We start from the raw sequence: 25,453 nt of genomic DNA on the forward strand, positions 1-25,453 counted from the left end.
GTGCCTCCCCGGTAGGAATAGACTTAGTGCCGTTTTCCCCGAGTGTCTTCCTTTGGGGGTCACCCAGGGATCCAGTAACTACGTAAGAGAGAACTTTTTTTTTGGTGGGGAAGCCATGCTTCTTTCCAAATACAATGAAACTTTCTTAGTTCCCAGGTATCTTGGTAATGGTTGTCCACGTTGTCTTCCTGAGATTGTAAAATAAACTAAGGACTCCTTCCCATCACTATGCTTAACGGCACTGGGCTTTTTAAAACTCCTATATTCAACACCTCATTTATTGGTTTATAGTATTTGCTGCTGTTATAAATGTGATTTCTTCTTGCTTATTAGCCACACCCCCTAGAAGTATGCGTGTTACCAGTTCCTAGGCTGCACATTTGAGAATTCGGAGAAGTCCAAAGCGTACGTTGGAGGAGAACACACTCTGGAGCCATCATTTAAAATTCAAGGCAGCCACCCTTTGTGGATGTAAATTGAGGAAGCAGCTCTCCTTTTGGACAGCTTAATGACCTGTATTTAATAGTAGGAGGCTGCTCGCAGATGCAGTACAGCTGGGCAAGGTTGGATCCTCTCTGCTCTTCAGAATGCACAGTGATTACAGCCATTGAAATGATTCAGATTCTTAGCCAGAATCCATAATCAAAATCACAAAGATTCTGCTCATCAGGGTGGCCTTTCCACTTGCACTGTTTGCCCAAGCCGGTGACTGATGCCTCCATCCTGATCACACCCTGGGCTGGATGGTCGTCTCCACCACAAACAGCCCCTCCAATGAGACTGGGATGAAAGAGTGCTGGGTTTCAGGCCAGCTTCTCTTCCTTGAGGGCACATAATTTCACTGGACTTGAAAAAGCGTGAAGGTAATTTGAGTAGCAAAATGTAAGTCTGGGAGCCATACGATACACAGCTGCTGGAGGCTGTGGCTGTGTTCTGATGCCTTGTGTGTGAGATTGGCATGGATTACTGTGTGTTGTTTACTCTTCAGTTGTGTCCAGTTCTTTTGCAACACCATGGACAATTGCCCTCCAGGCTCCTCTGTCCATGGGATTTTTCAGGCAAGAATACTAGAATGGGTTGCCATTTCATTCCTAGAGGATCTTCCTAACCTTGGGATTGAACCCGTGTCTCTGGCTTGGCAGGTGGATTCTTTACCACTAAGACACCTAGCAGGTTGTTTTTGTTTTGTTTTGTGTGTTTTTTTTTTTTAAATAATTTCCAGGATCTTGTTCTCTTCATGCAAAAGCCCAAGTGAATTCAACAGCAACAAAATCCAAACAACCCCCTTCAAAAATGGGCAAAGAACTTGTAGAGACATTTCTCCAAAGAAATGTACCAATGGCCAGTAAGTCCATGAAATGATCTTTGACATCACTAATGATTAGGTCTATAAAAAGCAAATCCATAATGAAGTATCACCGCACACCTATCAGAATGACTGTTACCAGAAAGCAGAAAACAACAACCGTTGCCAAGGGTGTGGAGACTCTGGAACTGTTGTGCACTGCCAGTGAGAAAGGAAATGCAGCTGCTAAGGAAACAATGTGGCAGGACCTGAGAAGCAGAATTACCTTACGATCCAGCATTTCCACTTCTGCGTATATACCCAAAAGAGTTAACAGCAAAACTCAAGGAGATGATTGTCCACCCATGTTCATAGCAGCCTTATTCACAAGGCCAAAGGCTGGAAGCAACCCAAGTGTTTATTGACAGATGAATGAAAAACTAAAGTATTGTGTGTACATAAGATAAATATGCAACGTGCTCTCAGTTGCTCAGTCGTGTCTGACTCTTCGTAGCCCCATGGACTGTAGCCCATCAGGTTCCTCTGTCCATGGGACTTTCCATGCAAGAGTATTGGAGCGGGTTGTCATTTCCTACCCTAGGAGATCTTCCCAACTCAGGGATCAAACCTGCATCTCTTGCTCTTCTTGCATTGCAGGCAGATTCTTTCCCACTGCGCCACCTTGGAAGTCCAAAATGAATGTGATTTGACATTAAGAAGGAAGGAAATTTTGACACATGCTACAACATGGATGAACCTTGAGGCTATTATGCTAATGAAATAAGCCAGTCACCCACACACACAAATTACCCGATGGTTCCGCTGACATGAAGTATTAGAGTAGTCAAATTCATCAAGATAGAAAGTAGAATGGTAGGAGCAAGCCCTTCAGGAGACTGTGATGTATCCCGCGGTTTGGGAACCACTGCTGGCGAGAAGGGTGGACCCTCCAGCATGAAGGAGCCTCTGTTCTCCTGCGCTGTGCATGTTCAGGGCAAGTAGAGTGCTTCTCGCTAAGGGGGTTCCATTGACAAATAAATGCAAGAAACATAGCAAAACAGATCTACCTGGGATATCTGCTGCATGTGTTTTCCTATTAAAGGCTCTGACAAGTCCTGTACTAGGGAGATTTAATTCAGCTTGTTTAACTGGAAAAAGTGAAAAGTAGAAGTGTTAAAGTCGCTCAATTGTATCCAGCTCTTTGTGACGCTATGGATTGTATCCTGCCAGGTTCCTCTGTCCATGGGATTTCTTAGGCAAGAATACTGGAGTGGGTTGCCATGCCCTTCTCCAGGGGATCTTCCTGACCCAGGGATGAACTCGGGTTCCCTGCATTGAGGTGGATTCTTTACCATCTGAGCCAGCCACCAGGGATGCTTCCACAAATTCTTGAATGAGGAATACATTATCACTGTGGTGATACCTGATAGTCTTTTTGCTAGGAGTCGTCAAAAAATGGGGAGCTGCTGTTTAATGGATACAGAGTGTCAGTCTTTGCAAGATGATAAAGAGCTCAGGAGATAGATGGTGGTGATGGTTGCTCAACAGTGTGAATATATTTAATGCCATTGGCCTAGAGACTTAAAATAGTTAAGATGATAAATTTCATGTTATGTGCCTTTGACCACAATTGAAAATTAAAGGTTAAATGAAGGATTCCATCTTTTCTCAGCAATTCAGGCTTTGGAGGGACATGTCAGAAATAAAAGGAAAAAAGAAAAACAGCCAAGGAAAAGGATCTTGACTTTATTTGCAACTAATTACAAATGTGGTTTCTTTTACAGAGCCATTTTTCTCTCAAGAAGGGAGCTGCAGCCTTGGGCATTGGAACAGACAGTGTGATTCTGATTAAATGTGATGAAAGGTGAGCATGAATCTGCAACCCTTGTTGGTTACCAGTTTGCAGTTTGTATACATACGCCTTAAAAGTCTGAAAACAGGTGATGACCTGTAGGGCACAGACCTGCCTCCTTGCCAGCTGCTGGTCTTCGCTGTTTCTTTTTCCCTCTTGCTTGGAGTCCTAGGACGTGGTTCTTCAATGACGCAGAGGCATTCACGGCCTTTGACTGAATCCACACCTTTGCTGAATCAACCAGAATTTTCTGCACCGAGAAGGTGCAGAAGGACATTTATCATCTGGGCACTTAAGCAGCAGCCAACGGGTTGAGAACTGATTTATGGAGGTGTCACTCCTCCAGGCACCACAGATTGTGTGAACTTGATGGAGTGATTACAGGAGGGGGACAGTTTAGGGAGCAGAAGGTAAATAATGCCTCCAGCAACTCATCAGCTCAGAGCCTGAGCCAAAGAGCTCTCTTAGGAAAACTCCCTGTCTTAATCTGGTACCCAAACTTCGTAGGTACTCTGGATAAAGGTGAGGTTAAAATGTAAGAAAATAAATTTAGTCTTAAAAGGATTGAATAAGAAATTCCACTAAATTAAAAGGAAGCCACTCAATTCACCATTTATTTATTCATATGAATTTATTAGAGAGATATTTATGATCACTTACCATGTCACTAGGTTCTAGAAAAGCATAAGGCATAATCCTAGTTCCCTGGACGTATATGACCCAAGTAGGGAGAGGGCCTGTCGGCAGAAGGAGGGTGGGCTGACCTGGGGAGGAGCAGTGGAGATGAAGTGCTGGAATTGACAGGAATTACTGACTGACCCGGGGGAGGGTGTGTGCAAGTTGACAGGTGAGAGGAGAGGAAACACCAGGCTTCCCGGCTAAATCCATGTGGTGCTATTCTCTAAGCCAGGAACCATCCCCCCCTCCCCCGAAGTGGAGATGCTGAGTTTGTAGAGCTTATGAGATGTCCAAGTGAGGGTGTCAGGGTAGCCAACAGAAGCATCAGCCTGGAGGTCAGAAGATGTGTGATGGGACCCGTGCAGAGTGGGCCTGGGCAAGAGTCAGGGGGAACCCACGTGTCAGGGACAGGCAGAGCGAGAGCAGCTGCCGTGCAGACTGAGGAGGGCCAGTCCAGAGTTGTTGGAGGAGAATCAGGACCCAGGGCTGTGAGAGTGATTCTAGAAGTGGTTGAAAGCTGAAAGGATTAGTTTCTCAGTCCTGTCCGACTCGTTGTGACCCCATGGACTGTAGCCCACTAGGCTCCGCTGTCTATGAAATTCTCCAGGCAAGAATACTGGAGTGGGTTGTCATTTCCTTCTCCAGGGGATCTTCCCGACCCAAGGACTGAACCTAGGTCTCCTGTATTGCAGGCAGATTACCGTTTGAGCCACCAGGGAAGCCTGTGGAGTGGGTGCAGCATCAGATGCCATCAGTAGATGAGATGAGGGTCATCAGCTGCCTCTCAGCTTTCCTTATAGGAAGGTGGCTGATGAGTTTGGCAGGAGCAGTTTCAATAGAGGGTTGAGACTGGAAGGCAGTTTGCAGTGGATTCAAGGGTAAGCGGAGAGGAGGAAATGGAGAAAAAAAGCCAGCTGTTTCCAGAGGTTGAGCCATGAAGGGGAGGAAGGAGTCCAGCATGGTTTGGGTTGGGTTGTTTTGAGGAAGGGGGCTTAAAGAAAAGAAAGTGTGAAAGAAATGGAAGTCGCTCAGTTGTGTCTGACTCTTTGCGACCCCATGGACTGTAGCCCGCCAGGCTCCTCTGTCCATGGGATTCTCCAGGCAAAAATACTAGAGTGGTTTGCCATTCCCTTCTCCAGGGGATCTTCCTGACCCAGGGATTGAACCCAGATTTCCCACATTGCAGGCAGATTCTTTACTGTTTGAGCTACCTGGTAAGCCCAAGGGGGCTTAAGACATATTTAACTGTGCAGGGAAGAGTCTGCTAGAGATGGAGTGTGAATTATATGGAAAAAAAATGGAAAAAATAGCCGAGGTTTAATTTCCTTTGTGAGTTCCTTATTCTTGTGGCTGAAATTATGTAGGAACTGCCTCTGATGAGCTCATAAGCAATCTGAAATCATCTTACGTTATAAAACAGGAAGGAGACAGGGAGGAGAGAGCAGGAGTGGTGAAGGAAGGGCAGGGAAGAGGTTTAGGCAGGAGGGCTGGCGAGGATGGGAGGGGGCCAGCTGCTAGCTGATTTCAGTTCAGATACCCTCAGCATTAGAAAGGTTCTTAGACATTTACTCATCCAGCCTTTTTTTTAACTTTGTAGTTTTGTGAATAATTTCGACCAAAGAAAAACTGCAACGATAGTAACAAGAACTCTCACACACTCTACACCCAAAGTCACCAGTCATTAGCATTCTGATATGCTTGCTTTACCATTCTCTTTCTTTCTGTGGATGGAATTTAACATTAATATTACATGTTGAACATAATGAATATTACAGTATTGTTGTTTAGTCACTAAAGCATATCCTACGCTTTGCGACCCCATGGACTGTTTCCTGCCAGGCTCCTCACTCCAGTGGGATTTCCCAGGCAAGAATACGGAGTGGGTTGCCATTTCCTTTTCCAGGGGATCTTCCCGACCTAGGGATAAGACCCATGTCTCCTGCAATGACAGGCAGATTCTTAACCACTGAGTCACCAGGAAATCATTACAATATTACATACATTAATATACATATATTATAGATATAATTTTTTCTGAATCACTTGAGAATTTCTTACAGACATCATTCCCCTTTACCCATTAATTTGTCAGTGTGTATTTTTGTTTGTTTGTTGGCCACGGCATGCAGCACGTGGGATCTTACTTCCCTGACCAGGGATCAAACCCATGACTCCTTCTGTGGAAGCATAGTTTTAACAACCGGGCCACCAGGGAAATCTAGTTCAATGTGTATCTTTTTTTATAACAAAAATATTAATTTACCTAATCATAGTCCAGTTACCAAAATCAGGAAACTTGACATTGACACAGACTAATCTTTAATCTATCCACCCTATTCAGATTGCATCAGTTGTCCCAATCTTATCCTTTCAGTTCAGTTCAGTCACTCAGTTATGTCCAACTCTTTGCCACCCCTTGGACTGCAGCATGCCAGGCATTGCCGTCCTTCACCGTCTCCTGGAGTTTGTGCAAACTCATGTCCATCGAGTCCGAGATGCCATCCAACCATCTCATCCTCTGTTGTCCCGTTAGAGCTATTTTTTTTTTCGCTGTCCAGGTTCACAAGTGACACTCAGTTTTCACCTTTTTAGTCCCCTTTAATCTGGAACTTGTCCTCATCCTTCCATTGTTTATCATGACATTGATATTTTGATGAGTGTAGATCATTTATTTTGCAGAATATTTCTTAATTGGGTTTATTTGACATTTCCTTAGATTCAGGCAATGCATTTTGGGCAGGAATTCCAGGAAGGTCTCTCCACTGTAAAATGACTGTTCTCTACTTTGCAGTTAATAATATTGGTAGGGGATGCTTTGAGACTATATATAAATACTATGTCCCTCCTAAAACATACATTCACCAGTTTAGCATCCATTGATGATGCTAAAGGAAGGAAGAATTTCCTTTTTTCTCTCTTTTTCCATCTCTCTTGCTCTATCTCTGTCTATCTTTCTGTCTCTAATATGTGTTATCAGTATGGACTTTCAGGTACTTTTAGAAGTTAATTCTCTCCAGCATTCTCTTCCACGTTCTTTGATTTCTCCATTTCTTGCTCCTCCCTTCAGGGTTCCCTTTAACTTACCTAAATTATTAGTAAATTGCTATTAAACCTCACAGGAAATATGTCTGACCAATATACATGATACCCTGTTGGCCTTGGACCAGAAGAGTTGTCAACCTTCCAGCCCCCTTGTAACACAGTCATAAGTCTCTTGTAGAGTTGACCTGAGGGGCAGAGATCAGGAGTAAGGCACAGTGCAGTGACTGCTTCTAAAACTGGTAGTTCCTCGTCACTGTTGGGGGCCATTGCTATTAACAATGGTTGTAACATTAGGCAATTTCTAATGGGAAGGATCACACATGCTTTCTTCTTTGCACACAAATCTCTGTGAACAGAGCCAAGCTCTCAGCTCTTTGGCTGGTAGAATTATTATAGTTCACCAGTGTCAATGAGCAGAGTCCCCAAAGACTCAAGCACCCCATTTGTGACCTGCCCAGAGTGCCACACTCCCCAGTAATGTGCTCCTTTGGGTAAGACAGTTTGCCCCTTTACAGCCGTGGGAAGATGACCGTGAATCTGTATAGCACAGTGTAATCTGTGTCATTTGCTTCTTTCCACAAAGAGAAGATTCTTCCTCCTGGTGGCTCTAGCTGGCAGTGTGGGATTTTGCTCAGGCAACTTCATCAAGTTTTCTGACCCAATAGCATCATATGGATTAAAAAAATTTTTAATTTATTGAGACAGCATTGGTTTATCATAGTTATCAAAATGTCATATGTACAGCATAAGGTTTTGACTTCTGTATACATGATGAGAGCATCATATAAATTCTTTAATATTTATTTTTCATGCTTAGGTTTTTTTTAACCCATTCTGACACATTTTGCTTTTTAAATTTAGAAATTTTTTTTTTTATTTGGCCACTCTGCGTGGTATGTGGAATCTTAGTTACCCAACCAGGGGGCAAACCTGTACGCCCTGCAGTGGAAGCTCAGAGTCTTAGCCACTGCATGGCTAGGGAAGTCTCCATCACATACATTTTTAAAAGACTATCAAAATCAAGAATCTCTATGTAAAACTGCCTCATCCAAAGCAGCAGTCTTGTTCAACAGTCCTCCCTTTTAATGGCAGTTTTTCTCTTAAACACTGGCACCTAATAGAGAATAGCACCACGGAGCATCAACCACTGTTTCACTGGGTGCTTACAGGCTGCTGCATATCTAAAGATAAAATATATACATTTTGCTATGGAAATACTTCTAAACCAGACATGCAGGATGCAATAGCTGCCGTCTAAAGCTTCCCTGCATGAAAAGATGCTTGTCTGGAAAAGCTAGGGCTGCCAAAGAGCTTCTAATCCTTGGAGGAGCCTGTTGGGGAGTTTGGAGGCTCTCTTCCTCCTCACAGCACGTGGGCAGTTGGGGATGCACAAAGTCATGGCCGGACTTCCTTCTGCTAGCTTCCCTATGTCTGTGATGGCTCAAAACCCTGGGTCCTGTGAAAAGTGCCTGGCTAGTATGTTACACAGTTATGGAAATACCTGCCAGGGTAAAACTTCCATTTCTAAAGCAACATTTCTCAACATGTGGACCTAGGTCTGCCTGTGCCACAATCTCCTTGTTAGAAATGTGGATTGCTATGCATGTTTGTTTACTTGTTATTGTTTGTCTCCTCTGTTAGGATGTAAGCCGTGGACAGTAGAAACTGGCCTGTTTACCCTGGTACCCCAGCACCCCTAATAGCGTTTGGCACATAGTGAGTCTTCAGCAAATATTTTCAGCAAATATTCAGTAGAATAAATTAATTCCAGGGCCCTATCACTGACCTTCTGAATCAAAATCCCTAAGATCAGGGCCAAAGAATATGCATTTTGAAAACATGTATCATGATTTTTATGCATGCGAAATTTTACAAAGTTATCCAATTCTAAGATCACTGAAAAGGTGAAAAGTTTTGTCTACAGAGTCTCCCATACTAGCTTTCTGATCAGTCACCAAGATAAAGTGAGTATATTAATATTATCCTGGGGTGAAACGTTAACCTTCTAGTCACATACCTCCGACAAATGTCCATCTGCCACCTGCAGTGTGCCAGGCTCTGGGTTTCTAAGTGGGCAAGGCAAATACAGACTTGAAGGCTGGATGCCTGGAGAAGTCTGGAACCTCTCTGTTAAGGACAAACCCAGAGCTTTCCACTCTGTGAGAAGCAAACACTTGGACTTGATGACTTGACAAGGCTGTCCCTTCTCCCTGCCTTCATGTGGAAATGGGACAGCATGTGTGTTCACTGGGCTTCCTAGGTGCTGCTAGTGGTAAAGGATCCACCTGCCAAAACAGGAGACATAAGAGACGTGCGTTCTATCCCTGGGTCGGAAGATCCCCTGGAGGAGGGTGGCAACCCACTCCGGTATTCTTGCCTGAAGAATCCCATGGACAGAGGAGCCTGGTGGGCTACAGTCCATAGGGTCGCAAAGAGTTGGACACGACTTATCACGCCTGCATTCATACGTTCATTACTGCTTTCCCAGCAGGTGTGAATGACAGCTCTGATTCTTGAAAGCTAAATGTCATCACAAAGGATTTATCTTATCTTCTTCAAAGACAACAACATTTGCATAGAGGTTTCCTATATGTTTGGCCCTTTGAGTTTGTTCTGGAAGCTTGGCATTTACTTGCTCGTTTCAGCCAGGCTTTACCTGATCCTAGGCTATCATGCAGGCAACTGTCTTATCCTGTGTCCTCATTTGAGAAATGAGACAATCATTGAGAAAACAAGAAAGAGGTCTTGCTGCTGCTGCTGCTAAGTCGCTTCAGTCGTGTCCGACTCTGTGCGACCCCATAGACGGCAGCCCACCAGGCTCCCCAGTCCCTGGGATTCTCCAGACAAGAACCCTGGAGTGGGTTGCTTGGGCCCCTCTCAATTCTGATGTCCCCTATCTGTGACTTCTCTGTGTGGTCTTGCTGCCAAGGGTTAACAAAATATCTAGATGTGATTAGTGAGCAAATAGCAATTGTCAAGTCAGTCTCCCCAGAACTCTCCAAGGCAGAGGAGGTTAGTCATGGTAGACTAGATAACATTTGAGACTTGCAAACAATTTCTGAAAATCTCTCAATTTTATGTTTATCAACAAAAGCACCTTTGCAATTTTAAAGTACTTAAAACTTAGTTTCAAAGGTAAATATAAGACCTGAATTTCCTCTGAACCTTTTGTTTTTATCATGGTGGCTCAGGGTGTTTTGGCATAGCCAGATCTAAGAGAGGCCGAAAAATCACAACTTTCTTTTTCTTTTCTTTATAAAGCGTATAATTGCTTTATAATGTTGTGTTAGTTTCTACTATACAGCAAAGTGAATCAGCTATACATATACATATATCCTGTCTTTGGGGGATTTCCTTCCCATTTAGGTCACCACAGAGCACTGAGCAGAGTTCCCTGTGCTGCACAGTAGGTTCTCACTAGTTATCTGTTTTATATGTGATATCAATAGTGTATATATATCGATCCAAACCTCCCAATTCATCCCCTGCACTTCCCCTTTGATATCCATATGTTTGATCTCTATGTCTGTGTCTCTGTTTCCACTTTTTGCAAATAAAATCACAGCTTTCAGGGATGCTCCCAGGCCAAGCTGTGAAGTGTAGGGAGACATGTAGGGTGTGAAGGGCCTTCCAGAACTCTCCACCCCCCCACCCACCCCTGCCACAAGACTGCCCCTCCATTCCTTCTGTCCCTCCTTCAGGGGCCCATCCCACAGAAAGTCCCCAGAGGTGGGCTGCTCAGATTAGAATCACACCCTCAGCACCAAATATACATTTAATGCTCTTTGTTTCACTCCAGTCCAACTGATTAATCACTGGTGATGTGTCCATTGCCGTTGCCAGGTAATTAATTGCATTTTAATGCTTTATTGACCAGGGGATTTTTGAAGAAACTAACACCTATGGCATTCATAGGTCTCCAGTCAATAATGTGTTAACTGCCTTTCTTTGGAAAATAGCTTCACAAAACTCAGTGGTTCTCCATGCTTTTTAAAGCACAGGAAGTAACCTCTGCTTTCTGTGCCGACCATTATGTAATACCTCTGTCAGCTTGAAATGAAAATTGTGGAAGATACAATGCCCATTATGCCCAAATTACTTTTATAAAATGGAGAAAGGTGAGAAAAGTAGTTTAAAATAAGATAACACGTTTCAGTCAGGAAAGCTTAGGCAAGACAATGCTAGAAGCTGTAATGAAGTAGCCTAATGGCTTACTCTGTATCTAAATCTATATTTACCTAAAATTACAAGGATCCCCACAAAAGACTGTGAATCTCCAAACCTCACTTACTGTCCCCTCAATGCCAGTAGCATTCCCAGCTGCTTATGGTGACATCCTCCTTCCCATCACTTATTTTTCCAAGCTGCATTTTACAAACCTAGATCAAGGACCCCAATGTGAGAAGTTTAACGGTGTAGAAACCTCAGAAGAGTTCTTTTGGTTCAAAAAATCATTCACGCCTCCAATAACGTATAGTTAGCTACTTTGTCTTTTGCTTGGATTTTTGCTCCAGAGTCTTGAGGTAGGAATGTCATAATGCATTATAAAATCCTCAACAATCAAAGCTCTCTTTTCTGGAATACTTCCTAAATGCCAAGCACTTTTAAAAATAATTTTTCATCTATTAACTCATATAACCCTCATAACTCCATAAGTAATATTATCGCTAAGGTATGGTCATCATAGGCACAGAAGTGGCTTGACTAAGATCACACATCTAGCCGCCTCTAACTTCTTGTAGAAATCAGCTCCTTTGATTATTATAATAGTAGTTTTTTAGAAAGTACTAGTTTATTTGTTTTGGCTGCGCTGGGTCTCCGTTGTTGCACAAGGGCTTTCTCTAGTTGCAGCGAGAGCAGCAGCTACCCTCCAGTTGCAGTGCGTGGGCTTCTCATTGCAGTGGCTTCTCTTGTTGCAGAGCATCGCTCTAGGCTTGCGGGCTTCAATAGTTGTGGTGCACGGGCTTAGTTGCCCCGAGGCATCAGGATCTGCCAGGACCAGGGATTGAACTCATGTTCCTGCATTGGCAGGTGGATTCTTAACCGCTGGGCCACCAGAGAAGTCCAATAGTGGGGTTTTTATAATAACTAAAGCACTATGTGTTTCTACTTTAGGAAGGAAAGGATGAAAGGATGGAGATGAAAGGATGTTTCTCTGATGCCTGGCTGACATTTGAGCCCATGAGTTCTTGGCCTGCTTTGTGATTTTAGCTCTCGGAATGTAACTGGGTGGCTTTAGACGTAATATTTTCATTCAGATGTTTCAGAGTGGATTTTCTCTTCTTGGCATTTCATCTCTGTGTGCAATTGCAGGTCTGTTTGTTGGAAGATTTGGAAGACAAATCTTTTTTCTAAATCTGCTTTCAGTGCCAAATGTCTCACTCCAGAACAGGTTTGCTCTAACTAAGGAGATTGCCTATAAAACAGGCTCTGTGCAGAGTGGAGAGACACATGGACAGCGGGATCGGGCGTCTCCTAAGCATATCAGAAATGACAATCCAGTGTCACTCAGGGAGGAAATGCCTTTCTTTCTGGAAACAACCAAGGAATGGTTCCAACTGGTCCTTATTACCAATCATTTAAGGTTGAACTTTTACCCCCTTGCAACTCTTTGTAAAGGCAACAAAGTAATTATTCAAAGCAAACATATATTTGCTTCTCCTTTCAGGGGGAAAATGATCCCATCTGACCTTGAAAGAAGGATCCTTGAAGCCAAACAAAAAGTAAGTTTTTGAAGGGAGTTTTATGCAGCTCATAACAAGCTGAGGGTGTGTATTTCTGTTTCCATCTACTAGAGAAAGTGTTTTTGTTGTGTTTGTAAAGAGTACGTGGAATTTTTCATTCAGTCATTACTTATTTCTCTGAGTGATGGGCTTTACTTTGAAAAAGTCTAAGTTACTGGTAAATACTATATACAGTGGTACTAACAATTATAGTAACACAGTTATACTAACAGTTCTAGTAACACAATGGTAGTAACAGTTTCCAATGGACTTGCCTTCCTGTGTGAGGATTGGCATTAAACAGATTCACTGGAAAGACTGCTTTCACAAATGGAAAATCCCTAGAAGCTAATTTAGCATATGGGAGTTACTGTGTGTGGTTACTTGAAAGGGACCGTTTTCCTGCCAAGACACATACTGAAATGATTGACCCTCCAAACGCCTTATTTTTCAGGAAGCCATTTAGTACTTTTTTTAGAAGTGACACGTTCTGAAGACCTGCTGAAAATTCCTACAAAGCTCTAGAAAGTCATTTACATCCCTTCATGATTTGCAGGTTGGAGCTGTTAGTAGATCTCTTCTACAGTTCCCAGTTCAACAGCATGACGCATGCATTTTATTATTAGGATCTCAGAAATCATTATTCATTTTCTTAGGCCTTTTCCTCCCCTGCAAAGTGGCAGCAGGATCCTTTCCCCTTATTCTGGTCCTAGAACCACTTGTAACCACATAAACCTTTGCTGCCACCTAAAGACTGACTGTAACATCAGGGCCTGTCATGTCTTTATGGAGTAACTCTGTTCACCCTATTTGAGGCATTCTTCAGCCATCTTTCAGCAACAGCCCATTGTTTCTATCAGTTTTCATTTGGGCTTCCCTGGTGGCTCAGACATTAAAGAGTCTGCCTGCAATGCAGGAAACCCGAGTTCCACCCCTGGGTCGGGAAGATCCCCTGGAGAAGGGAATGGCTGCCCACTCCAGTTGCCTGAAGATTTCCATGGACTGAGAGGCCTGGCGGGCTACAGGCCGCGGGGTCGCAAAGAGCCGGACATGACTGAGTGACATTCTTCGGCCATTTTTCGTCAGCAGTCTATTATTTCTATCAGTTTTCATTTAGCCATGGCCAGACAGACGAAGTCAACTTAGATGGAAAAAATCATGGCTTATTGTTTACTCCCAAGTGAATCCTCTGAGACTCCAAATAAGTTATCTAGGGATTTTCCAACGAGGAATAATGGGCTGGTAGGAGTTCCTTCCCTTCATCCTTTTGTCTGCTCACTCTATTATGTTCAGAGACCCTTCTATGAAAAAGGAAGACTAGGAAAGTAAGTGGGTGGGGGGGGGTGGGGGGGGAAGATCAGAAACTCTCCTTGGAATGTACCAAAGATTTGTGGGCACCACCAAGTTTACACACCCCTGGGTCCAGTGCAGCCTCTTCTGAGAACCAGAGTGTCTGATCTCATAAGGCAACTGGCAGAGCCTACGGAATGGCCTGAAGAACTCAGATCTGGAGGGCGAACATTGTTCCAACTAGGCTCCAAGGTATCGTCAAAACCCTTCTGGTGGTTCCAAAAAAGACAGATGTGTAAGATAGGAAGAGAATGTCCACAGCTTTTTAAAAGAATCCTTGGACTGCTGGTTTACATTCTTTGGGGCTTTCTCATTTGCACAGGGGTTTGTCCCTTTCCTTGTGAGCGCCACGGCTGGGACCACTGTGTATGGAGCCTTTGACCCCCTGTTAGCGGTTGCTGACATTTGCAAAAAGTTTAAGATCTGGATGCACGTAGATGTAAGTATCAGAGAGGGAGCACCACGGAAATGTTCTTGCACATTTTGCCCCTGGAGCTCATGGAATGAAATGTATTGTATTTTTTTTTTAACTTTAGGAGTTTATTCCCAGGATGATAATAGATAAGCTTTTAAAGGTGGCAGAGACAATGAAGTACATGACTCACAGTACACGACATGCGCTAGAAGCTGTCTGAGGCTGACTATGCCTTAACTTCCCCAACAGGATAGTATTCTTATTTCTGGGACCAGGACCTGAGCTGAGCACTTAGCTCTTGGTTCATTAGGTCATAATGTCCACAGAGGAACACACACAGTCACACATGCAAACACACACACACACACAAACATACACACAGTCACACACATGCAAAGACACAGACACACAGTCTCACACATGAAAATACACAGTCACATACATGCAAAGCTTCCTTCCTTATGAGAATGATCAAAAGAGTAAACAGGAGTTTCATTTATCTAGGAGATCCAGTGGATAAAAAATTCAACTCAAGTCAGAAACAAGTATAACTGAGGAGGAAAGTAGACTTAAACTTGCTAGGAAATACCAAATTTCCAATGTATGGTCAGCTAGTTAGATAGGCCATATATGAGACGTTTTGACTCCACAGTTAGTCACACCAAGAAATAATTAATGGAGGGCACTCATCAAGACATTTTCAAATGAAACCAGATGTCAACCTTTAGAAGGACAAACTAATGGAATTTAAGTTTAGACCAGCATGACTCAAAGTGTGGCTCAATGATCAGCAACCCTCTGAAAACTGCTAATGACCCATAATGAGATCAGGAATCAATGCCACATCGTCACTAAGCACCATGCTTGGTTCAGCTGATGTGTTTTCCATTGTGAGGCTTTATCAACGAAGGAAGCATAAGTTGCTTTCCATTCCAGTGCAAGAGGCTTATGTTGTTGAGTAGACTGGTTTAGGTCATTTTGGCTTTATATTAATAATATGCACTCAGAGTTGTCAGAAAGAGTTTTCCTTGCAATGTGAAAGTTGTTTAAAGGGTTTTAATTCATTTTTAGTCTAAACTGTGGAGATATTAGTACTTCTAGTTCTGAAATGATGAGCTTCCCTAGGACTAAGCACAGTGATGATGGATTGGGAAGGGTCTTCTTCTTTTCGTGTAGACTGAGGAAGTGTTTGGCTTCTTACACCCATATAAATGTGGGATGGAGCCTGAGACCTTAGAATAGCCCCCCAACTTAACCCTTGGAAGTCTAGTGCCAATCCCCAAGTTATCTGGGGTTGAGGCTGTAACTTTCACTCCATGCAATGCTTACTGTTTTGAAAGATACCAAACTCTAGAAAACCAGGCAATGAAAAAACACTACCTTTTCTTTGTATGCCCTTCTTTTTCCAGGCAGCTTGGGGTGGGGGATTACTGATGTCTCGGAAACACAAGTGGAAACTAAGCGGCGTGGAGAGGTACATACATTTTTCTCCTTAACAACATAAAGTGTGAAAGCTATATGTGAAAAGCAAATTACACCCAATGTCCAAGAAGTGTTGGTGTACAGGTGAGCCCATTCTGTCAGTGCTTGTGTGCTTTGTCTTGTGTGGTCATAAATGCATGAGTATTTTGTGTAGACAGCAGAGACATCAAGTCCTATCCAAGTGACCCAAGTTGTATGTCTCTCAAACATAGAGATCATAAAGATTCCTAACTGGCCTCCATGGTTGACCAGAGTACTCAGGAACAACCTTCCTGGGATCTCTGAACCAACAACTATCAAAATTGTTAAAAGCTTCAGGCAAGCCACTGTTTTCTAGGGAGATAAGTAGCTCTCACGTTTCATGAGAGGATAATAACCACTGCTTTAAAGAAACCAATAAATAATTTTGTGACGCAAAGAAACACCTTGTAATTTATCAGTGTTGAAAGAGGGGTTTGTGGTTTAACGTGGCCCATTGACTTAAAGTGAAACCTGCTTATGATAACATCACCTGATGGCTTCATCTCCATAATGGTTCTTTCCGGTGAGTTCTGATAGATGCTGCAATCACCTTTACTTAGGAGACTAAGCAGGGGACCATTGAGAAAAAGCTGCAAAGCATAAAGGAAGTGATATTTGATTAGTATTTGATTAGCATAAAGCCTACTCGGGGCCAAAGGAAAAAGAAAAAGAATCACAGAATGCAGAATTGGTCTCAGGCTTTGGTTCCTGCCCCTAATCAGAGGGAGCTCAGAGTTCCCAGTTCTCCCATCACAACATGGCAGGTCAAGGATATCAGGGAGCCTGACATGCCAGGCAACTGAGAAAGCCTGGATTCATCCAGGACTGCCAAATGCCCACTGTGCCCAGCCAAGTAGCCAGGTGTTGTTAAGGGGAAGTTTCCCCCTGGCTCTACCTCTGGACATCTCAGCATAATTTCTATACCAAGATGAGGAGACTGACGGAGCTTGAAAACATCTGAGAGCGCCAGTCACGCAGGGCAGCTGGGCCAGAATGAATGGACAGGGTGTGCTGTGTGATATGCAGGCCTACCCACATGCAGAGAGTGCATGGGTGGGTAAGGAGGGCATGGGATTACTGAAGAGTCTGAGGCACCCTGCCTCATTAGCAGAAGGAGAGCTGGAGAAAACTCGAGACAGACCAGCCAAGGCCCAGGTCAGCAGATTGTGTCCCCTAATCTGCTGCCCACACTCTGACTACAGGTGCCCATTCAGGTGTGAGTGGATGAGGACAGGCCTGGCCTCTTCCCAGGGGGAGCCAGTTTTAAGTTTCTGCTTCTGGTTAGTTGATCGGAATTCCTTCTTGTCATGAAGATCTGCCTGGAACTAGAAGCTATAGCAGGAGTGAACTAAACAGGAAAAGAGAATGAAGAAAAGAAAACCATCCAGAAGGTGCTTGTTCAGAAGATCGAACAAAAATTCAGATGATATGATATTCTATCAGAAGAATTGGCCTGTATACAGAACCTTCTCATCGTTGAGTCCCCTTAAATTGACCAGCACAGAATGTGAGAGGCTGTTTCTATACCTTTGATGCCAGCTGTGGCTCCAAGTGCTGACAGCCAGCCAGGGGTGCCCTCCACCAATGACTACCTGAAAGCTTGCTAAATCACATACTCTGGGCTTTGGAAAAATAAACACCCATGCACTTTTGTACTGAAGACTCTTCTTTGAGAGTAAAGCTTAGAACATTCGTTATGGAACACAGAGTCCTCTCTAGTGGCCAGAATTCTTGAAGCTGTGTTGGAAGTAAATCTACTAAGTGGAAACAGCCAAAGAAGTCCTTTTTTAAAATGAGGGACTGTCAGGACTTTCCTGATGGTCCAGTGGTTAAGACTCCATGCTTCCATGGAAGGGGGCACAGGTTGAATCCCTGGGGAGCTAAGATTCTGTGTACCACACGGAGCTGCCAAAAAGAAAAAAATGAGGGACCATTGTTCTGCTTTGAGTGGACCCTCCCCAGCAATCCATTGACCTGAGAGAATCCATCTGGGTGACTTATCAACAAAAGGCTCACTTTCTTTGGTGAAGATTTTAGGGCCAGGGGAACTCTGCATGGACACACTTTTAGGAAAGAAATTTGCCTCAGTTGCATGCATGTGTGCAGAGTTGCTTCAGTCGTGTCTCACTCTTTGCAACCTATGGCTTGTAGCCCACCGGGCTCCTCTGTCCATGGAATTCTCCGGGCAAGAATACTGGAGTGTGTTGCCATGCCCACTTTCCAAGCACAAGAACTCACTCTAAAATGGAAGAAATCCGTGAATTCCTGTCCCCTAGATCCGAAGGTGGCCCCCTGGTCACAGGGATCCCAGAGTGCTGTCCACATTACAAAATGTCACAAGCACCTAGGGGCCTGCCTTTCTCAGAAAGCACCTTTCTTCTCTGGTAACACTGTCAAGCTGAGATAGCTAAGAGGGTGCCAGGAGACCTGGCACTCCTGGGCATTGTCAACGGACCTTTCTTTAATCTCTCCTGCCAGCAGGCTGCTGTGTACCTGGAAGAACCCATCGTCGTGGGCCACTCTCAAGACTTTCTGGCCCAGCTGAAGGTTCCAGCACAGATCCTGCCAAATTACCAATTCTTAGTCCTACTCCCACGCCTAAGGGCCAGAGGTTCAGAAACTCAGTTCATTGGTTATGGGCCCTATGTCTTAGGCAAACCACTGTATGAAGCACAGTGTGGATGCAAAGTCAAATATGCTAGGAAGCCTGTCTTCAAGGGTTTTAGAATCTAGTAGGGAGACTGCAGTCAACCATGGATTACAGGTCAAGGCAGAGGAATTAAAGGCTCAAGAGAGAGATTGTTCCTTCTGAACAGGGTTATTAAAGGAAAGGAAGCCTTCCCCCTGGGGTGTGGGGGCATGGAGCGTCATCAGGCAGAAGCAGAAGAAGGGCATTAAGGTGAAGAGCAGGGTCACCGAGGTTTGAGAGGGTCCTTGGGGAAAGTTCAGACAAACTTGGTTGGAGACCAAGATGGATTTGTGTCAAAGACCAGGAAGCTAGTGTAGGATCCGGAAGTCCTGCCCAGTGAGTCTCAGCGGAGGGTCTGCCTGCAGAGCCAAATCCAGACGAAGGTAAATCCTTCAGCTGAACATCACTGCCACTCGAGCCCTTATTGTGCATAGAGATCTTTGTGTTTCTCGGGTTGGGGAAAAACACTGGAGAAAGGTCCTCCTATAGCAGCCATAGTGGGGGTCTGAAGAGAGGCCACCTTTGGCCACCTGATGCAAAGAACTGACTCATTTGAAAAGACCCTGATGCTGGGAAAGACTGAAGGCAGGAGGAGAGGGGGATGGCAGAGGATGAGATGGTTGGATAGCATCACCAACTCAATGGACATGAGTTTGAGTAAACTCCAGGAGTTGGTGATGGACAGGGAGGCCTGGCGTGCTGCAGTCCATGGGGTTGCAGAGAATCGGATACGACTGAGTGACTGAACTGAACTGAACTGACTGAACTGAAGAGAGGAGTGGCATTTCCCGTGCTTTGGAAAGGCCACACTGGGTTCAAGGGGAGGTGGAGGCCAGGACTGAGGAGGAGCTACTGGAGCTTCACAGAGGACCAGGTGCAGGAGGAGTGGAGGGGAAAGATGCTCAGGGTAGGAAACAGAGATGTGGAGGGGAAGGAGGAGATGAACCCAGGAGAGCTGCTTCCTGGGGCAGAATGTGTCATCAGAGACCAGCTCTTCAGGTGTAATTTATTAAAAAGCCGGTGCTTCTGTTTCCTTCACTTCCTTCTGAAATACTTTGTGTGTGTGTATATATTGGGTTGGCCAGAAAGTTCACTGGAGTGTTTCTATAACATCTTATGGAAAACCTGAACAAACCTTTCGGCCGATCCCATGGAAAAGTCACACTCCAATTACACTAAGAATGCCAGATGTTACAAAATGCTGACGTACGATTTATATATAGTGCTCTTTTTGCCTCGCTATATTTTCTGTTAATAATCCTTTAGAAATTCCAGAGCATGTCCTCCCTGACAGATGTTACAGTTTTGCATATTGTGTTGAAGACAGTGAGGGACATTCTTGGGGAGATGTCTTTCATTGAGCTAACATGAACTTGTATATAAAACACTTTTCTCAAATGTTACATCAGAAATCTAGCACCATTGTGTTGGGAGTATATCACAGTGGCCTGGGGAAGTTTTTCAATACGCATATGCACAAGAGTCGGACAAGGCTTGGTGACTAAATCACCACAAGGATGTTTCCATTTTTTACTGGCATCTAGGTAACAGGTTGGAGAAGGCAATAGCAACCCACTCCAGTGTTCTTGCCTGGAGAATCCCAGGGACAGAGGAGCCTGGTGGGCTGCTGCCCACGGGGTCGCACAGAGTCGGACATGACTGAAGCGACTTAGCAGCAGCATGCCAGTCACACCCCAAAAGGAAACATTTCAGACTCTCCATGGTTTTCAGTGGATACCTGTAGCATTAGGTCACCATTATTGCAAGGACCCTGTGGACAACCAATGGCTTGAATCCCACTTGCTAGCTATGTGCTCTTGGGCAAGATGTCGCCCCATCTATAAAACTGGTACAATGACAGTGTGTACATCACAGGGCTACATGGATTAGATAAATTATCCATGTGAATCAATTAGAGCATTGCCTGCCACATAGGAAATAGAAAATGTAGGTAGCATGTGAATGCTGAAAAATGTCCGAGTGATTCTCATATATCATCCACATACACACACATGCAAATCAAGCACCAAGGTACTACAGAATAAAGTGCTTTATACAGAACTTAAAAAGAAAACTGCAAAGAGTGATAGGAGAGGAAAGAAAGAGAATGAAACCACACCACTAAGGTTTGAGGGCTGAATGCTTGGGAGGAAAATGGGGGAAAAGGGGTGTGAGGAATTGAGGTCCAGAATAGAGGAGAGAGAAGAGATCTGGAAGGATGAAGAGGGGGCTAGTTAACCAGTTTGTTTGGGATCTTCTGAGCTTGACATGCACAGGCGGGCACTGGGAAATGTCTCCCAAGAGCCCTAGGGGGCTCAGCTCTCTATAAACTTACTGAAAGTCACAGAAGAATAACATCTCAAGGCAAAACATTTTGAAATGAACCTGAAGCTGCTTTTCACAAATTGCCAACGTTTCTCACACGAACTAACGCCATGTTGTTGAATCACTGTCTGCATCTTTTTGCATTTTTATGAGGCAGCCCCTCTGGGAGAATTCAGGGACCAGTCAGTGGGGAGCTTGACAGCTTCTAGTCTAAAAAGACAAATGGGCTACTGTAGAAGTAAACACCCTCAGTCAGAAACGTGGAAAACAGCTATTTTCTTCTCCATTTAGTGTCATTACTGATAAAGCTGCATTTTGTCAGTATTGGGCATCCAGTTATAGAATAGTATAGAACGTACCGAATGGCTGTGTACATATGCCCAGGGTCACAAAGCTCTAAATGATAGAGTTGAACTTAGTAGCAAGAGCCAGGCTTATTTACTGTTTATTGTGTTGGATGTGGTTATAAGCACTTTATCCAAATGATTTATTATTTTTTAACATTTGGTTATTTGACTGCGTTGAGTCTTATTTGCATGTGGCACACAGGGTCTTTTGGTGCAGTGAACAGGCTCTCTAGTTGTTGCATACAGGCTCAGTAGTTGCAGCGTGTAGACTTAGTTGCTCTATGGTATGTGAGATCTTACCTCCCCGACCAGAGACTGAGCCACATCCTCTGTATTGCAAGGTGAATTCTTAACCACTGGACCACAAGGAGGTCCCAAACAATTTCCTATTATTTTCCTTATATAGACAAGGGAATCTAGGCATGGAGAGGTTAAGTAACCTGCTCAAGGTCACACAGCTAGCAAGTGATAGAACCTGGATGCAAACTCAGACAGTCTGGCTCCTGAGCTCCCCTCCCTTAACCAAAACTTACCTACTGCTCAGAGCCCAGGTTTCTTGACTCTAGTTTCATTCTAAAGAGCAAAGAGCTGTTTTCCTAGAAGGAGCTTTTCGATACCCGTTTCTTTATTATTCATGAAGTCTTTCAGTCCTCTGTCCAGGGGAATAGCCATCCCATCTGGCCATGAACCACCTTGGCTTCTTTCCTCACTTCCAATATATCTGACAGCCAGTGTCAAAGCTAAAGAAAGACCAGACAGTGAGCCAGACTATTCATCGATTCAGATAAGATCCCTAGGCCAGTAAGTGTTCCCTGACGGGCCAGCTGCTGACCGCCATTCATCAAGTAGAGGAATGGGCTCTTTCCTGGCATCTCATTTCTTCCCAAGGTCCTCGCACCATGAGTGCTGGGAGTGGGGTGAGCCCCGTCCGTCACTCAGCTGGAGGAGGGCCAGTACTGCTCAACGCTGTGGAGGAGCCGCTGCGTGTTGTCCTGCTCCCCTTCCTCCTGTGAGTCTGTTGGTGCCAAGGTCATGTTCCCGAGTCTCCTCCTCGAGGATGCCTCGGTCTCTCAGAGACCGGCGCAGAGGCTCATGGGAAGTGAGCTGCTGCTCTCCGGGGAGCTGGAGGAGGAAGGGGGCTGAGCAGCACGGTGAGTGAGAAGGAGAGAAGCTGAAGGCAGTTGCAGAGCTCGGCAGAGATGATACTTGATTGGCCTTAAAAGATTAAATATCAATAGGATGTAACCAACTGAAGCCATAGGAGGTGACATTCCAGGAAGAGGAAATAGCACCCAAGATCATGAGACTAGAATTTTCTGAGAACTAAACAGACTTTGGTGTGATGAAAAGTGGTTCAGGAAACTGACAGGACTCCAGACTAGGCGCATAGCCTGGGATCTAGTGCGGGGACACCGTGAGCCATACCCTACAAATTGGAACTTAGGCTGGAGGCAAAAGGAAGAGGAGAGAGCTGTAAACAGAACTAGAAAATAACTATGGTACCCGGTGGAGGAGGAAATGGAAACCAAACATCAGCTAAGACAGTATATCCAGATTAAAATAATAATAATAATAGCAATTTTTATTATTAAAGGATTCTGAACCAGGACTGTGGTTTAGGAGTTTCAAACAGCATAACCCCCTGAGCTGAGCATCACTGTGACTGGTGAGAGAGTATCCTGCTTATCAAGGGTGTTGGAACAAATAGGCTGAAAGCTGCCATGGGAGCCACAGGCTATCTTCCCTGCAGTCCAAAAGGATATCTCTGGATGAGAGAAGAGATGGAAGCAGGGTATGAGCTAGCTTTTGTAAAAGAACACATTTGAAACACTTAGTCATCAACTGAGTGGAAAGAAGGAGGAACTGGACTGGGAAAAGAACAAAATTCAGCAGCGGAATGAGCCATTGCTCTGAGCCCCAGGCCACTACAGTTGGGTCAGAGGCGGGAACACTGAAGGCACATGAGGGACCCCCTGGTGCCCTGCTCTGTGGTGGCCAAAGGAGGGACCCTGGACAGGCTGGCCCCAGTCACTCAGAGCTCTCAGACCACCATGGAGCTGAAGAGAGATACCAGCCTTTCCCTGCTCTCTTTGTAGACAAAGGAAAGGCTGTAGATTTTGAAGGGTCCCCCTCTTGTTTTGTAAGTTAACGTCATGTTGGAGTCTGAGAAAGAGTGCCAAGCACCCTGAGCCCTCACAAGGGGTCGTCTGAGCCTGTCATGGGTGCCACTCTCTTCACCTGATTTGTTTCCTTTAGGGCCAACTCTGTGACCTGGAATCCGCATAAGATGATGGGCGTTCCTTTGCAGTGCTCTGCTCTCCTGGTTAGAGAAGAGGTATGTCTTTCCTCACTCGTGGCCACATCTGCAGTTGGGGTTGGATAGAGTAACGTGTGCAGTGAAAAAATTAAGACCATTTTACAGAATGGAACAGTGAGCCACATCTACAGTAGGGGAAATTGCCAATGAGGATATCTGTAAAGCCCTGCTCTTATGTCCAAATATAAGATGGTTATATTCTGACTAGACGAGACAGTCATGTTCCATGCATGGCTGAATTATTGTGCTTGTGAAGAAGGCATAGGACATTAGGTTGTAGTCAGCTGCAGGGTCAACAGTGGGTCAAGAGAGAAATACCATTCAAAAATTAGTCATGGGATTGAAAGAAGTGGAGTTTCAGGGTGAGGGAGGTGGCAGTCCCTCACTGGCCTCTGGTTAAACCACACTTGGAGTGGTTTGCTCAGGTTAGCATCTAATCGTATAGGAGACCCCATCAAGCAAGGCCTCCAATAGTGAGGAACATTAATCTACGTGAACAGAGGTAGTTGAAAGAACTAAAGATGTTTAATCTAAGCTAGAAAAGGTTTAACTTAAAGGGATGAGAGGAAAGCAGCCTTCACAACATAAATGACTCAGGTTGGAGAGATTTGTTTTTTATTTAAGGCTTCAGGGAGCTGAGTTAGTCACATTGGATGGTACGGCTTTGATGACAAAATCACAATAACCATGATTTGAAGTCTGACTTAGGGTCAATAAAAGGAATGCTTTTCTAAAAATTAAGCTGCCCAACAGGTAGTGAATGACTTATGTAGGAATAAATTCATCATCAGGGGAGCTGACTGAATGGAGATTGGACAAGCACTTGTTAGAAAGAGGATGGAAAGATAGAAGGGGCTGGAATAGGGACTGCCCGACTCCATGCTTCCACCTTCCAGGATGCAAGGTTTCAATTTCTTGGAACTAAGGTCCCACATGCCTCGTGGCATGACCAAAAAAGAAGAAGGGGGAAGCAATAGATGAACAGCTCTAGGATCCCTTTGAAATCCAAGAGTTCATAACATTTCTTTTATAGAGGTCCAAGGAATAATATCATTCTATTAGATGATATTCTGTGATAAGAGAGTTCTTGGTTTTCAAAAAAAAACTTGGAATATATTAGCTTAAAGAGTTGAAAACAAGTTTCGTAATTTCAGGGAGTATCTGAGCCTTTAATTGCTGATGTATTTTATAAATATCTGAAAAAAAAAGATATTTATGATGGTTTCTGAAGTTTATTTGATCAGGGGAATTTTTTTGACAGCAACTCTTTTACAGCCATAAGCTAGTCATGTATTTTAAAGTTTGGAATATAGTGACTCAGAATCAGAATATGATCTCCCCTTTTTATCTCACTTCTACTTGTCCTTTTGTACAAGGAGACTGGTGCTGTCTTACCTTTTAGAAGTGATGTTCTCTGAGTTGCTTTTCCTATCCCAGTAGAAGCTGGTCTGGTCTATCCATGATTCCACACTCCCTGGGTGGTCTCCCTTAGGATTGAAGGCACCTAGCTATGAGCTTGCATGGCTGGGGGAAAAATGGTGCCAAGTTTCTGGGACCATGAAACAAAATAGATTCACCTATTGCAATTTTTAGTCTTACTGGCTTTCGAGTCCCATTCTACTGCTCTATTACAATTACATTGTACTGAATTTCTCCCACTCTCAAACAAATAATGAATTCCACTGAATATGATGTCCAGACTACAAGACTGAGCCCCAATCTGTTATTACCATCTGGGGACCTAGTCTGGTCTTTCAGGATCTAGACCAAATTTTACCTGCATTTCCTTTTAGTTTGGAGAACTTTCAAAAGGGGCTCTCACTTCTAACTTCAACCAAGCGATCACAGTTTAGTCTTTTCTTCTCTTGTCATGAGTCACAAAGGGAAAAAGTCAATGCCAAATTTTCTGTAAAATTACAATTACACT

At 44.2% G+C, this 25,453-nt stretch overlaps 1 protein-coding gene across 1 annotated transcript in view; it reads left to right on the plus strand.

Moving 5' to 3' along the window:
• The window catches only part of GAD2 (glutamate decarboxylase 2), a 60,780-nt gene that overhangs the window by 23,017 nt on the left and 12,310 nt on the right, over positions 1 to 25,453 (plus strand). The window contains exons 8-12 of the mRNA XM_069548855.1: positions 3,070 to 3,149; positions 12,526 to 12,580; positions 14,253 to 14,369; positions 15,755 to 15,819; positions 23,466 to 23,544. Coding sequence (XP_069404956.1) covers positions 3,070 to 3,149; positions 12,526 to 12,580; positions 14,253 to 14,369; positions 15,755 to 15,819; positions 23,466 to 23,544 — 396 coding nt within the window. The remainder of the gene's footprint in view (positions 1 to 3,069; positions 3,150 to 12,525; positions 12,581 to 14,252; positions 14,370 to 15,754; positions 15,820 to 23,465; positions 23,545 to 25,453) is intronic.

The sequence above is a fragment of the Ovis canadensis genome, chromosome 13, assembly GCF_042477335.2.
Source record: "Ovis canadensis isolate MfBH-ARS-UI-01 breed Bighorn chromosome 13, ARS-UI_OviCan_v2, whole genome shotgun sequence".
NCBI classification, from domain to species: domain Eukaryota; kingdom Metazoa; phylum Chordata; class Mammalia; order Artiodactyla; family Bovidae; genus Ovis; species Ovis canadensis.